This window comes from Alosa sapidissima, chromosome 5 (assembly GCF_018492685.1).
Source record: "Alosa sapidissima isolate fAloSap1 chromosome 5, fAloSap1.pri, whole genome shotgun sequence".
Lineage (NCBI taxonomy): Eukaryota > Metazoa > Chordata > Actinopteri > Clupeiformes > Clupeidae > Alosa > Alosa sapidissima.
In genome coordinates this window covers 30,954,831-30,969,590 of record NC_055961.1, presented here as the reverse complement: position 1 = coordinate 30,969,590, position 14,760 = coordinate 30,954,831, and the positions used below count along the sequence as shown (strand labels likewise).

Below are 14,760 nucleotides of genomic sequence, written 5' to 3'. Positions count from 1 at the left end.
GGTATATAGCATCCGGCCCGCACAGGAGTACGACACTGTCAAACTATAACCTCCTTCATTTTCCCCATTCATTCTCTATGGTGAGTCTTAACAGCACACATGTAATACTTTTTATGTCCACTGGTGGTTATTTTGGCACTGTTTCGAGTTTGCCATTGAAAACGGAATGAAAGGCCTACCTGCAAACAATGTAAGATAGGCCTATGCTGCTCAAAGTATTATAAAAGTTTATCAATTAATTGTTAATAGGCCTAACTTCTATTCAAGTCATATTTCTGGGACTTTCTGGCATAATTATTTATTTTTTATTCACTTGTTCAAATCTTCATACAAAGACCGCAGAGTTCACACAGTTCTCACCTGTTGAGTGAAAGTTAGTATGGTGGTCAGATATTTTTTCCAGCACTCTCATAGTTTGATAACTTCAAATTATTTGTACGATATTGCTTGTTCACAACTTGAGCTGTGTATGCAAAGACACAGAGTTTGGAGTTCACAAATATACTTTTGGGAATGCTAAAGTCTTTTTATTAGTAGGCTATTATTTCATTTGCGCTATCTCCATGTTGAACTACATTTGATATTGATATGGCATGATGGCAATATAAAATAAGCACAGCTAACAATGGTATTAGATTGCAATAGCCTGATTGAATGTAATGGATTAATATTTAACTAAGGTAGACTGCTGTTGTTAACAGCACTAAGCTAAAAGTCTTGAACTGTCTTTATTGAAGTCTCCAAACCTATCCACAACAAACCAACCACCGTAAGAACTTATTCCTCTTCGGAGGGTGCTAATCGCATGCATCATTCACTTGTTTTTTTTTTCTAGTGTAACTTACTAGAGTGCCGTTCGTTCAAAATAAGTCCCTCAGTTGACTTTCAAACAAAACGGAGAGCTAGCTCGCTACTTCCTCCCCCTCTCTCCCGTGCTGCTCCCGTGCAATTGAAACTCTCCTAAACGCGCATCTCGTCTGTGATTTGCTGGAACAGTTTGTTAGTTGTTTGTTATATTGGCTACACTGTAGGTTTGCCCAGGTTGTTTTTGCTGCCGTTTTTGTAGCCTGGACTGTCCACAGAGATCACGTTTTTTTACAGTGTATTCAGGACAGGCTAGCGGATGGTTAGGCGATGTTTGCAGTAAGTTACATAAAATGTTTTAGCCTAAAAAACGCGTGGCATTGCTTAGAGCACCTTTAAACTTAAATTGGGGATGTTGCAGACATACTCCAAGTCACTGGCTCTCTCTTAGAGCCAGGCATAGTGAGTTGGCCCTCTGAAGAAAAAGTTTGGGCACCACTGCTTTTACCACTGCTTAGATACCCTCCTTGGATATCGCACTTTGCTTTTCGCACTCGACCCTTTCTAAGTATAAAGATGATACACATGGAAGTTGAGCAGTGTTGCTAGGCAATGCTCCTGAGTGTTGTTGTTCATGCACATTCCCATTTTTGTTTTTGTGGAGACATTGAATCATCAGTAGGCAAATGGTCATGACCATCCAATCAGAACACATGGAACTGGTTATGTGATTGGCTGGCCAGCAACATTGCTCTAAAAATCCTCCCCATGTACCCTGACCATTAGAGTATGTGCTGTTGTTGCAAGTTAATTGTGTTATTAAATCTGCGGTGAGTCTGTGACAACACTGCTTTATCTTCTCGACCACAGCACCAGCGGGCACACGATGACCCAGTTGCGCAGAGGTACACCTTCCATGATGTCATCACAGCTGGACACGACGCCCCAGCCAGGCTGCAGGTGCTGCAGAACCGCTGCCTGGTGCCGGGCCTCTACGCAACCCATCTGCAGCGCTGGCTCAGCCACTACCACCCCAGCCAGGTGTGTGTGCGTGCGCGTGTGTGTGCTGGTGTGTGTGCGTGCGTGTGTGCGCGTGTGTGTGTATAGTGGGAAGGTTTGTGGAAGTGTAACATCACTTGCCCTCCTCTTCCCTACTGCTTTCCTGTTCTAGGTCACCTGTATGACCTGTAGGTGACATGCACTTTAGGTTTGGCCAGATTTATTGCCAGTTCAGAAAACTGACCGTGTGTGTATGTGTCATTCATGGAATTCAGAAAGGATGTCCGTTTAATCAATCTGATATTTTGCGACCCTGGACTATATCAACGTCATCTGAACTGTTATTGATTCTCTACTTGGATTTAGAAAGTGAAGCCTGTGATTAATCAACCTCTCAAAACCACCTAATTTCCCCCACTACAAGTATGCATCTCTGTGGTATTGTTTTGGGACGGGCTTTGTGAGTCAAGGATGGATGTTGGAGGAGGTCCAGCAATGCAGTGCTGACTGGCCCTGTTTTGTCAGATCCTGGTGTTGGACGGGCAGATGCTCCGGACCGAGCCTGCGGCAGTCATGGACAAGATCCAGAAGTTCCTCGGGCTCACAAACCTCCTCAACTATCACAAGATCCTCGCGTAAGCTTTGTTCTTTTTATCTGTGGCTTGACCCCTGGTATATTACCTGTTTGTTTTGTCTGTAGTTTCTCTCCGCAGTCTGCGCTCGCGCTTTCTCCCTCTCTGCTTCTCCTTCTCTCTCTCTGACTCTATCTCTCTTTCTCCCTCTTTGTCTATCTATCTATCTGCTCCCTCTCTCTCTGTCTGTCTGTCTGTCTCTCCTTCTGTTTGGCTTTGATGAGTGACGGCGAAATTGAGATGCTGCAGTAGCGGAGAGTCAAGAGTCTCTATTGACTAGTGCTCGAGTCTGGGCCGCCTCCGGGCCCAGCCCACTCCGCCGGCCCCCGCCACCGTCCGCGGAAGCGGCTGTCAGCACTCAGCCGGGCCCACCCTGCCAGCGTGCATATGTCTTTCGGGTCCATTACCACCGCCGACGCCTCTTTTTCCCCCTGCCTGTCTGTTCAACTCCTTTCTCATAACACCCCGTTTTTTCCCCTCCCCTTGATCTCTTCCCCCTGTCTGCTCCTGGCCTGGGCTCTCTCTCTCTCTCTCTCTCTCTCTCTCTCTCTCTCTCTCTCTCTCTCTCTCTCTCTCTCTCTCTCTCTCCTCTTCCTCCCTTCTCCAGTGCTGGACCACATAATCGCTAACCCAGGCACATAAACAGCAACATCTGTTAGTCACATCCCCCAGTGGACAATGGGAATGTTTTGTCCCGTGTCAGCTCTTTAAACAGCGAAAGCTGTGTGCCATCTGCTCTCAAATCGCTTTCCATTAGACTGACATGGAAAGATCTGCCGGCTTATTTATTTATTTACTTATTTACATCATCCCCCTCTCCTGTCTTTTATTTGAACGTGCACTGTCTTTCCACGTCTCTCTTCCTTGTTCAGGTTCGATCCGAAGAAAGGGTTCTGGTGTCAGCTGATGGACGGGGGAAAGACCAAATGCCTGGGCAAGAGTAAGGGCCGCAGATACCCGGACATGGATGCAGATGTGAGTTTTGGATCTATGTACCACAAGCATTAGATATATCTTTACAGTTAGTCATCCAAATGTCTGTCTTGCTATTTTGTAGAGACTGGTGCGCACATCCAAAATATCTTGTAACAGGTGCCAGACAAAACGTGTCGGAGAGAGAAGGAGATGGTCTGCACACTGTATGGGCTCCAAGAGATACTTTATTTATTCTTAAAGGCAACGTTTCGATCTCAACAGATCTTCATCAGGCAAATAAGAACTCTTAATTGAATCATCAGTATTCTTATTTGCCTGATAAAGATCTGTTGAGATGGAAACGTTGCCTTTTAAGAATAAATAAAGTATCTCTTGGAGCCCATACAGTGTGCAGACCATCTCCTTCTCTCTGTCTTGCTATTTTGAAAATGAGTCCCAGAAAGGAGTCTGCTCCAAGTTAGAGCCCCTGTAGGCGCTGTATTGAATTGCGCCGCTGAAAGTTGAGACAGGGCTGGTTTAGTGTCACCCTCAGCAGAAGTGACAGGTCCTTGTCGGCTCAGATTCTTCTGGAACATCAGCAGCAGGGCCTGCAGCACTGTCCTCAACAGACCGAGGCAGTGAGGGAGGGGAGGGGGGGGGGACAACAGGAGGGAAAAAAAGTGAGAGGAGTCCTGATACTGACTCCCAGTCCTTGGCGTTACCTTGAGGCTTCTTGGCAGTCACATCAAAGTTAATTAGCGGGGAAGGACCGGGGTCACGTGACTGACTCGCGTGACTCCTCCGCATGCGAGAGGGGAAGGCGCTGCTGCTGCTGCTGCTGCTGCTGATGATGATGATGATGATTCCGAGACCCCTGGCGGCACTGCGGGAAGCTAGGACGGGCTAACTCCCTGAGAGAGCCTGGCGGCACTGTGGGAAGCTAGGGCGGGCTAACTCCCTGAGAGAGCCTGGTGGCGGAGGGCACGGCTGGAAGCTGGCCCCCCCCAAACACAGATGGAGCCTCCTCTGTGTGTGAATGTGTTCCTGTCGGAGTCGCCAGCCTCTGTGCCCTCTGTCAGTTCACACCTGCGTGAGGAAGTGAAAATATACATATATACATACATACATAAATAGAGAAGAGGGCATTCACAGTGGGAACAACTTGAATGTTTGTATATGTATCATTCGCCAAGCGTCATTCATGCCAATAGCAATAGCACAATCCCTTAATACAGCACGGAGAATTGCAGTGTACACACGAAGGGGGATTAAATTGACTTGGTAATAGGATTTAGGTTAGATTGAGTATCAGTGAATAATAGAGTGGTAAGGTAAAAATTTGACCTGAAGCCTAGAATATGTATTTGTCTGCAAATTCTCTCTCTAAATATATATAGAAGTTTGTAATCTGTCTGGATTTCTCTCCTCCCACCATGGCAGTCTCGTAACTTCCTGCGGGACCAGTACCGGGAGCCCAACATCGAGCTGTCCAAGCTGCTCTACAAGATGGGACAGCCCCTGCCCAGCTGGCTCCGAGAGGAACTGCTCCACATCAGGTAGCAAGAGCCCCGGCTGGCCACACCGCTCAGTGTGACCGCCCACCACCCTCCCCCTGAGGAATGTCTGGCTTTGTGCGTAAAGGGGCACGGCTTCTGCTCACACTGCCCCCCAGAGGCAGGAAGACTGCATCCGACCCCTCCCTTACCCCTCCTCTCCCTTGCTCGAACCCACAGCCAGCACCCTGTCGGCAGCCCAGTCAGGTGGGCTGTTGAGGGGTGTTGGGGAGGGAGCTGGAACGAGCCTCCTCAGTCCACTACCGAGGCCATGAGGAGACAGTTTGGGGTTACAGGCCTCATGGTGGGCTGGGGTTGTGGAGGACAAGAGAAATGAACATGGGGAGAGGAGGAGACCCTGCTTCGGAGCGCACGTGTACATGAAGCTATTTTTTATGGCTGCTGGACAAGAAGGTCCAGAGGGCCCACACAGAGGAACGACGAAACACTGGGGGGGAAAACGAGAGACTTTCTTATCCCCCCTCGACGTGTCAAAAGTTCATCTCCCAATCTCTTTCAGCCCTCTGTTTTGAGAGAGATGTGTGCACATATACACTACTCCCCACCCCACCCACCTTCACAATGAAAGAGATAGTCATTTGAAATTGTGCCAGTTTTTAATGAACACGCTAGCCAATTCTTCAAGACTTAAGTGCCAGGGTTGAACACTCATGTCAGACCTTTATTTTGTAACCCCCCCCCACCCCCCTTCTCATCAACACTCATTTATCACTGCTGACCACAGGCTCAGTGTGGCAGCTTGGCTTCATGTCGGAGGGGAACCCGAGAGAACTGGAGCGTGGTGCTGTCGTTATTCGATTGCTCACCACTACATCGTCTGTACACAGGAATTAATCCCCCAGTCACTTAATCTCTCTCCTCTCTCCAAGGGTATATGGTATAATATTCAACAGCCAGGGAATGTAGACCAGCCAGAGTGCTCTGTTTGTAAGAGACATATCAGAGGACCCCCTGCCGGTCCTCCTCCTCCTCATTCTCCTCCTCTTCTTTTTCCACTCTGTAGATTGTCCCCTTAATAAGATCCAGTGGTTCTCACAATGGGTGGCCATAGAACACTAGCAGAAGACGAGGAAGACCTGTGTTGAGTCCGCTCCCTGTAAGCAGAGCAAAAGAAAGAGAGCAGTCATTTTGTTGAGTTGTTTGCCTGTGTCTGTTACAGACTAAGACACACACATTTGTTTTTTTGGCTAAACCGTTTAGTGAGACTACAGGGGAATTTTTTTTTTTTTTTTTACAGGGATTTTTTTCTGGAGCATGTCACCATAGCTGACACCACACCTAACGTGAGTTCCCTCTAGAGGATCAGATCACTGGCAACAATCCCCTAACGCATATCTACACTATCCACACGTATCTACACATTTATTCTGCAAAAACACCAATAGGCATACAGAAATTATGTACTCACAGTACAACCCCCACACCCCCTACGCAACCTCCCAAAAAATCCAAGAAAATCACGAGTTTGGAACGGGTTTAAACTTTGTCAGTATAGTTCTCTCAAATCCTTCTTTTCTATAGCTTGCAACATTGTAACATTTGCACAAAGTTATATTGATGCTGAGGCATCATTTTTGTTCATTCTGTGTCACATTTGTTAGTTTTTACATTTTTTTTAAGATGGAGAACTGATTAAACGGTCAGCAAACACTAAGGTCTTTAGTGTTTACTAAGGTTTTTTTCTAAACCACAGACCAGGCTTAGACATCATGGCATTTGGGGGTGAGATTGCAAAATTTGACTTTTAGTGTCTATGTAAATAAAATTTTATGGGAGTTTTTAATGAATGATGCATTGTGGTACTACAAAGAAAGATAAGCTACACCCATGTCAAATGTGAAAATCCCAAATATTAATTCAAAGGTGTTGCGTTATGGTCCATATCATGTTTTGCTGCCTTAACTGAATTAACCAAACTAGTTATTTAAATAAAAAAGACAACTGAAACATCAATATCATTTCAGTGGGAAGCCTTAAGAGGAGATCTTTTTCAGTACAGTGTTGAAATACGAATGTGAAAAATAAACTGATCTTCAAACTGTTGTTACTCAGCCTCCTGCCGTGTCCAGCTATCTTTGACTGGCACAGAGGCAGGTTCACAGAACCAGGTCTGACATCGGACAGCCACCCGTCTGACAAGCAATGTATTATAATGTTTGTTATTGCACCGACTCTGGTTTCATTGTATCTCTGGAACTTGGACCGCTGTAACCTTGTTACCACTTTGCAATGACTGTGTTAGTTCAGCAAATTTAATTGTACCACAGTTTTCCAGGAAAGGCCAATCCATGATGAGAGCCATCCAAAGGCGATCTAATGGAATGTCTGACTATTGTTCTGTCATTGTTGTGTAATGCTCAACAAACTACAAATGATAAGATCCAGCGCATTGCCTGAACTCTGACCCAAGGACTCAAACCAGTCTTTGCAAATGAAGAAGGCTGCAGGGAAAAGATTTACTAACAGATCTTCATAATGCCAGTCTCACTAAATGTATGGAAATGAATAAACCAGAGCCCCGTTTTATTTTTTTTGTTTGACTTGACTTTTTTTTTTTATCTGACTCTTCTGCTGTTTTAACTCTAGAATTAATGAGGATGTCTTCTAGCGCAATGCAATACGATCCTACCTTTTCCTGTGAAGCACAAGCATGTGGGAGCTGTGTTCATGTGTTACACCCCACCACCATCAGACCTAGTTTGCTGAAAGTGCACGGCAGCTTTTTGAGTCTCTCAGTCCACATGAGAGCAGCCGGGCGGAGAAGAGATTTTGTATGCCATTTGAACGTACACCCACGTGGTGAAGCTGGAGTCTTGAAGACCTGACAGTGAGATTTGTTCCTTATCTGTCTCTATAGAATGGCTTTTTTTTTGCATTTCAGTGTCCCATGTCTGTGGCATGCATTATTCATGAGCGCAGCTTGTGGTCCTACCATGTTTCAAAGCATCCAATTAAAGAAGCACTGTGCGTTCAGTGCAGACTTTGAAAAAAAAAATGAGGGGTTTTAATTGGATTTCACCCTGTGTGATGTTAAAGACTGTTAATCCTCTCTGAAAGTGATGGAGGCTGTGTGTAGGGGAAGCGTTGTGATTGCAGTTTCTGCTGTTGCTTTCTTTTTTTTTTTTTTTCCTTATCCAAGGTTGGAATGTAAGCTGGCAATATTTTCTAATTTCTCCTGTTACCGTGAAAACAGATTCAAAAACTATTAATTGGTTATATTGACAAACTGAACTGTACGAGTCATTATTACACATTTTCTCCTACCATGGAGACGTGATTAGCTGCATATCTTTTGTGATTTGACAATGTCTTTGTTGGAGGGATTTCATCTTGGTTCATCATTTCAGGTTATGCATTTCTTTTGAAATTGGTATTATCGGTTGTCTGAGAGGAAACTGGCTAATCCTATTTAAGGTACTGAATTGTGCACCTTACATGGAACACTGTTTGGACTCCAAGTTGAACTACAAACCAGTGGTCAAGCTGCTCTCATTTCACTTTTTCCCCCCACGTTCCCCAACATGGCCATGCTGACAATGCAATAGTTAATTGGTCACCTGCACCAAGCACAAAATCCTTTGGTTGAGAACAGGGGGAGGTCAGGGGTTGAATGGTTATTTGTATGCTCCAGCCGAAGGAACCATGGCAACAGAATGCAAGTTGTTTCTCTTTTGGCCCCCGTCTATTATTGAAAGATCCCAGTGAATCTCACACTGCCAACATTGTGCTTTCTGTATGATAATGTAGGTTATTAATTAACAGTGATCATAATGAAATAACTGTAAGGAAATAATAATAATAATAATCACCTGGACTGTACAATCAAACATATTGTTGTTAATATTTTTTATTGTTGGTAGCTAATATTTTTGTGATTAATTTACAAATAAAGAAACCACTGTCTTTTTATCCTGTGTTTTTTTCTCATTTTTCTCTTAATGACGTGTTAAGCATGCTTCATCATAACCAAGCCACCGTGACCAAATGCACTAGTCCAACAGATGGTGGTGGTAATGCACTCCGTTTGCAAACTGCCAACAAAAAAAAAAACTTACTGAAGAAGAACAGGCCAGTGAACCCTTCTTTTTGGTGAGCTTTTTTTTGCCAGTTTGCAAACGTGCCAGGTGTAATGGCAAGTGTAGCCTACCCTTTAGCCTTGTTCTGGCCGCCGGGTGAATCCAATAAGGCGAATTGCATATGATTTAGCAGAATAGCTGAGGTAGAACATGCATTACTATCATTTGTCCAGGAGGTGGAGCTATTAACATTAATGGTGGTTCTTGAGACCCATAGGCTTTGAATATTGACAGAATAAGGCATCGCTCTTTCATTCATTTAGAGAATAGTTTTGTAGCTCAGCATAAGTTCTGTCACATTACTTAAGATCTACTCATATGCAACCACACTTTGCAAAACCAGGTCAGAGCCTTGAGGCAATAATGAGTCTAGCAGTAAGCCAGGCCCCAGAGTAGGAATACATAGGCTATGTCAGACTACAATATGTATAATTATAATATGTATATAAAAGTTAAGGGTTCACATTAGTGTTTTTGATATAGGCTCTCCAAATAGCATTGCCTCGAAATAATTAATTTGAATGGCATTAGTGAGGGTATGAGAAACTCCCTGAACCAGTAGGCCATTATATGCTTTTCTGCATTGATTTGACCTAGTTGATTTCAGTTTATTTAAATTTTTGTTATTTTCTTTTGACAAGCTTTTTCTTTTACAAGAAATATTATGGTGTATTGCATTGCAGAGAGGTTTAACAAGTTTACTGATTATACAGTAGCCTTTTCCTCATCTCCAACAACAATGAGACTGCTTTCTTGGAGGAGGTTACCTGCATGCATGTGAGTTGAATTGTGTCCAACTAATGAGCTAGTTATGCAGCAGACTTAAACCCCACTCATGTTCAGTTTTTCTGAAATCAGACAAGTGCTTCAGTGGTTTGATGGACAAAACTGGGATTAAAAAAAACTCAGGACTTAATAGATGTGGATGTTCCCATTGTTGACCATTGCATTCAGTAACCTACATACACTTTGTACTTTTCAGTGTTATCCTTGTGTAATAATATTATTAGTAGTATATATTGCCTACTTTATACGGTAACTATTATTATTATTATTATTATTATTATTATTATTATTATTATTATTTCCTCTGTCTTAAGATTCAGGTATACATTCCACTGCTAGATGTATGTTATAAGTGTAGTAAATGTATATGTATATGCGACATATAAATCTCTCTTGAATCTTGAAGTAAGCCTGGATATTGTCAAATTACTGCTAGAACTCTTTCCCACCATATATTTGCTTCCATATTTTCTTTTTAATTTTCACTTTTTTTATATTTGCTTCCCATTTTCATAACGTATACATGGGCGGTAGATCTTTATCAAAGTGTAATAAAATGTTATTCCTCATCACATTTAATGTAACCTTCCAAGCGTACAAATGAGACTTTTATTCTAAAACAGATATACCCCCCCGCACCCTATGTGTCTTCCGGTCGCAAAGACTGAATGGTGACCCGGTAGCACTAACTCCTTCCTTTCCTGTTTCAGCCTCACACCGAGACGTACATAGAAGTAGGTGCTTACATTACAATCGGTTTAAATCTGATTATTTTGAAAAACGTAAACTCTTCAATTTCATCGAAATACTAGTTATGAAAAGTGCTTAATGCCAACCAAAGCTGTATTTTAACGTTATGTGCATTTACGGATGTAATGTTGATGGTTTTCTGTCGTCTATCTGTGCTAGCGTAGGCTAACCACTACATTTGGGCCTTCGTGTGCGACCGGCTTAACTATGTTTAATATAAAGTTTTTTTTTAAAAGAGCTGCATCTTTCTAAGTCGTGCTGTCACTAAAGCAATGTTAAAATATGGTTCAGGTGCTTTGTATCGCGAATGTTTTTAATGAACCTAAACAAGAGACATAAGTTATATACCTAGCTGACGCGCTAGCCGTTTCGAGTCGACGCCACATTGCCCTATCTAAATCTACACATTTGCATGTAGCTAACAGTGACCATGGTGTTATATTGTTTAATGTTAACCACCAATTAATGATTGTTATGTAATGAATTGTCTTCAGCGACCTTGCAAGTCCCGGTCAATGCATGCCTTAATGAGTAACAACGTATCGCCATCACTTTCTCCTGTCATGTAAAGTTAGTCAACACACGTCTTACGATATCTGCGTGAGGGTTTCCTTAGCCGAGATCACTCCTGGAGTTGCTGTCTGTTCAAAGTCGATATGTATTGTTCTTCACAATGTTAACTATCTAAACGCATGGCTTCTTCTAGCAATGGCACCGCGTAAGGGTAAGGAGAAGAAGGAGGAGCAGGTCATCAGCCTGGGTCCTCAGGTCGCTGAAGGCGAGAATGTTTTCGGTGTTTGCCACATCTTCGCATCCTTCAACGATACCTTCGTGCACGTGACTGACCTCTCTGGCAAGTAAGTATCTAAACAAACGAGACGAGCATCGTTTGTAATTATTCAATATTTAGTACTGCGGCACATGTTGTACTTTGGGAAATGTAGTTCATGAGACCTTGGTTTGATTATGTCAGTAAGCCTACTTGCTTAAAATCTCTCAACCTTTTGTGGTCCAACCTTCATCCACAGGGAAACAATCTGCCGTGTGACTGGTGGCATGAAGGTCAAGGCTGACAGAGATGAGTCTTCTCCATACGCTGCTATGCTTGCTGCCCAGGATGTTGCTCAGAGGTGCAAGGAGCTTGGTATCACTGCTCTGCACATCAAGTTGAGGGCCACTGGCGGAAACAGGTCAGCATTCATGGGCTGATATCAAACACTTGTCAGGAATTCTGCATGTGTAAAATAATGATGATGAATAATCTGATGTTTTCTGAAGGCTTAATTGGCATAATTCCCCTAAATTCTGTGATTCCTGGCTGGTTGATGTTAATGCATTCTGTGTTCGGTTCTATGGCCAGTGTTTCTGCAGAGAAACCTTTCATTTACATGTAATCTAGGTGGTTTTCCTCTGCACATTTGATTTGGATGGGTTTTTAAAGAAACACAACTGCTCATCAAGAGTAGGAGTGGAAATCATGGAATAATTTGACCTCAATCAAACACAACACTTAAATATGTCTAAGGGGATGTTGTACAGCGATTCTTCAAGTCAAGTACATTACTAGACAATTATCCATAATATCGTTTCATATCGGAAACTACCTTGAGCATATCGTAAGCAGAAATAACAGTTTTAATATTGTGGCCAACGCCTATTTCAGAATGTAAATATTACATCTTTTTTTTTAGTAGCAAGTTGCTTTGTCTTGGATGTCTACAGATTCTTAGCTGGTAACCTGTACATTTTGAAAAGTATGGCTTCGATCCACTCCCATTTGTTTTGATCTTGTAGCCCTTACTAGTATAACTGTTTGTCTGAAGTCTGAAAAGCTATGAATATTTAGGTACTACTTGCTAACTTACGATATGAAACACAATTAGATATAGGCAGTTACCTAGACCTTATCAGCGGCATTTCCTGAAATGCATCCTCTCACTAGAATGAGAACTCTTTAAGGGTTTACCAAAGTTTTTCCATTAAACTTTTCTTACTGTGATTACAATATCAGCTGGGGTAATACAGGCCTATGTTTTAAGAGACTTACATTTACTGTGTTGAAATAATGATTCCTCCCTTGGACTAATGTGGAACTACTAGTACTTGAGGGGCCTAGATGTGTGTTGTAAAGTTTTTCTAGACTTCCAATGAATGTCTTGATCAAATTATGTACAGCTCTATCCTGATTTTGATTTGTTTTATTTATGCCTTGATGTGCATTTAGCAAGGGTAGGAATGTATGCAGTCTTGATTACACCACTGGAAGCCTAGTAGCATTTCGATGTTTGAGAAGATTCAAAAACCAACATCAGCAATAATGGTGTTTTGGCTTTATTGTAAAATGAGGTTGGTGAATGACACTGATGTTGGCATCTTTTGCAGAACCAAGACTCCTGGACCTGGTGCACAGTCAGCTCTGAGAGCCCTGGCCCGTTCAGGCATGAAAATTGGACGTATCGGTAAGTGTGAAGCTTGGGGTCTCCTGTTCTCCCTCCATTTATGTCTTGTTTTTAGTAGAGCACAAAAGGGAGCAAAGATGTTACACATTGGGCAGAAGTCACATGGTTGTGTGCAGCTATTTTTCTTTCAATTGCTGGGATCCAGTTGTCTTGGCTTTATAATTTTATGTTGGTGCCCCTGGGCTGTTATAGCCCCATGTGTGCCTTTACCCTGATGCCTGGTGGCCCACGCATGTTTGCTGGGTGTCCGCCAGCATTAGAGATGGGCATACAAACCATTCATGTTGTGTTTTCCAGTTTTCTGTACGGAGTACTTCACTGGTGTAACTAGAGGAGGCATATGTCTTAATGGGAACTTATTTAAGAGAATTAAAACTTGGCACCTGATTTAACTTCTAAAATTAGATTGTTTTCTTTCTGACGGAGCTAACCACTACAGCAAGTTTGCAGGTGAACCTCAGCAGTCTTGTCAGCAATGGGTCAAATTGAATGTAGATTGACGGAGGAAGTTTTCTTGAAGTGCTTAATTCTGTTTTGGGAATGAATGGGCTTTAAAACCATCTTTGTTCTACATCAAGGTGATCTTATAGGTTACCCATGCAGCACAACAGCAGCCTTAGTTGAAATGAATGTCTCTCTCTTTCTATCTTTCTTTCCTTTCTTTCTGTCTCTCTCTGTGAAAATGCACATCTGGTCATGTTCTTTTCTGTAACCACTAAAGAGCTGTCAATGTTTTGCTTGTTGCAGAGGATGTCACCCCTATTCCATCAGACAGCACTCGGAGAAAGGGAGGTCGTCGTGGACGTCGTCTGTAAATGATCTGGGTTTTTCACTCAATAAAAAGTCGAATAACATTTATTGTCTTTGTCCTGTGTCCTAAACACACATCTTCCTACACCAGTTAGCAGGCTTTTCAGGAGCTTAGTTCTTTTGCACATCAAAGTACACGGTACGACTTTTTACTTAAAGGAACCGTATGTAAGAAATGTAATTCAATTAATCATAAAATGGCCCTGATTTGTCAGTAGACATTAGGAAATCATGTTAATTTCAAATACTTATATCACTGACAACAGTAGTCCGGCCAGGATATCGTCATTTAAAAAAGTGAAGTTGCAGCCCTCAACTCATGTTGATGTTTACATATTTGTGTTTTAGCCTGATCCGCCACCCTCCACCTATCTAGTAATCACAAAGTCAGTAGTGTTTCGGCATCTGGGTTGCCAGCTCTGCTCTAGTTACCACATCTGCGGTGTACACCGCTCTACAGTATTTTGAAAGTGATTGTAGTACCAGTTTTGGCCAAAATCCTACATACGGTTCCTTTAAATCTATTATATTGGAGTTATGTTTGTACTTTGTTGCAAAAGACGCTTTTTTAATTTGTTTATTGCGCTTCTCAACCTCATCTTGTTAAGGGTACCTTTTAAGGGATGGCCTGCACACATGGCAGACAGCAGATCTCCATAAGCCTTTGTCTACTGTAGGCTATATTTAGGTGAATTAAATATGTTGATATAACATGAGTGATGGATGTATTGCAAAGGTAGCCTGGAGACCATTTTCGCCTGAGATAGGGAACCAATCACAGAACAGGTGGGAAAGCAAGACGATGATGAGCAATGCACAGACGCATTTGATAGACATCCGTGGCACCCAATAAATGGATCTGGGCATTTTTTTCAAATACGAGAAAAATGAACGTTTGCTTCCCAGACCACGTCTCATTGAGAAGTGGTGGCGCTAGCCAGGCTATTGCAAAGGG

General features: G+C 42.7%; 2 protein-coding genes across 2 annotated transcripts in view; both read left to right on the top strand.

Annotated features, from left to right (window-relative positions):
• Positions 1–8,833, top strand: part of ndst1b (N-deacetylase/N-sulfotransferase (heparan glucosaminyl) 1b) — a 65,341-nt gene extending 56,508 nt beyond the window's left edge. The window contains exons 13-16 of the mRNA XM_042091843.1: positions 1,675–1,845; positions 2,329–2,438; positions 3,308–3,410; positions 4,791–8,833. Of these exons, the coding sequence (XP_041947777.1) occupies positions 1,675–1,845; positions 2,329–2,438; positions 3,308–3,410; positions 4,791–4,910 (504 nt within the window). The 3' untranslated portion in view covers positions 4,911–8,833. The remainder of the gene's footprint in view (positions 1–1,674; positions 1,846–2,328; positions 2,439–3,307; positions 3,411–4,790) is intronic.
• A 1,565-nt stretch (positions 8,834–10,398) lies between these two features.
• On the top strand, positions 10,399–13,849 carry rps14 (ribosomal protein S14). The gene is made up of 5 exons (XM_042091844.1): positions 10,399–10,520; positions 11,243–11,393; positions 11,565–11,726; positions 12,919–12,995; positions 13,743–13,849. Exons 2-5 carry the CDS (start codon positions 11,245–11,247, stop codon positions 13,808–13,810), a joined length of 456 nt encoding a protein of 151 aa, XP_041947778.1. The 5' UTR covers positions 10,399–10,520; positions 11,243–11,244; the 3' UTR covers positions 13,811–13,849.
• The last annotated feature ends 911 nt before the right edge of the window (positions 13,850–14,760 follow it).

What these genes read in the sequence shown, in the direction of transcription:
- rps14 (XM_042091844.1), top strand. Translation starts at nt 11,245, where the DNA reads ATGGCACCGCGTAAGGGTAAGGAGAAGAAGGAGGAGCAGGTCATCAGC. An exon ending in GTGACTGACCTCTCTGGCAA is followed by an intron (nt 11,394 to 11,564) that starts GTAAGTATCTAA and finishes CTTCATCCACAG; the next exon opens with GGAAACAATCTGCCGTGTGA. An exon ending in AGGGCCACTGGCGGAAACAG is followed by an intron (nt 11,727 to 12,918) that starts GTCAGCATTCAT and finishes CATCTTTTGCAG; the next exon opens with AACCAAGACTCCTGGACCTG.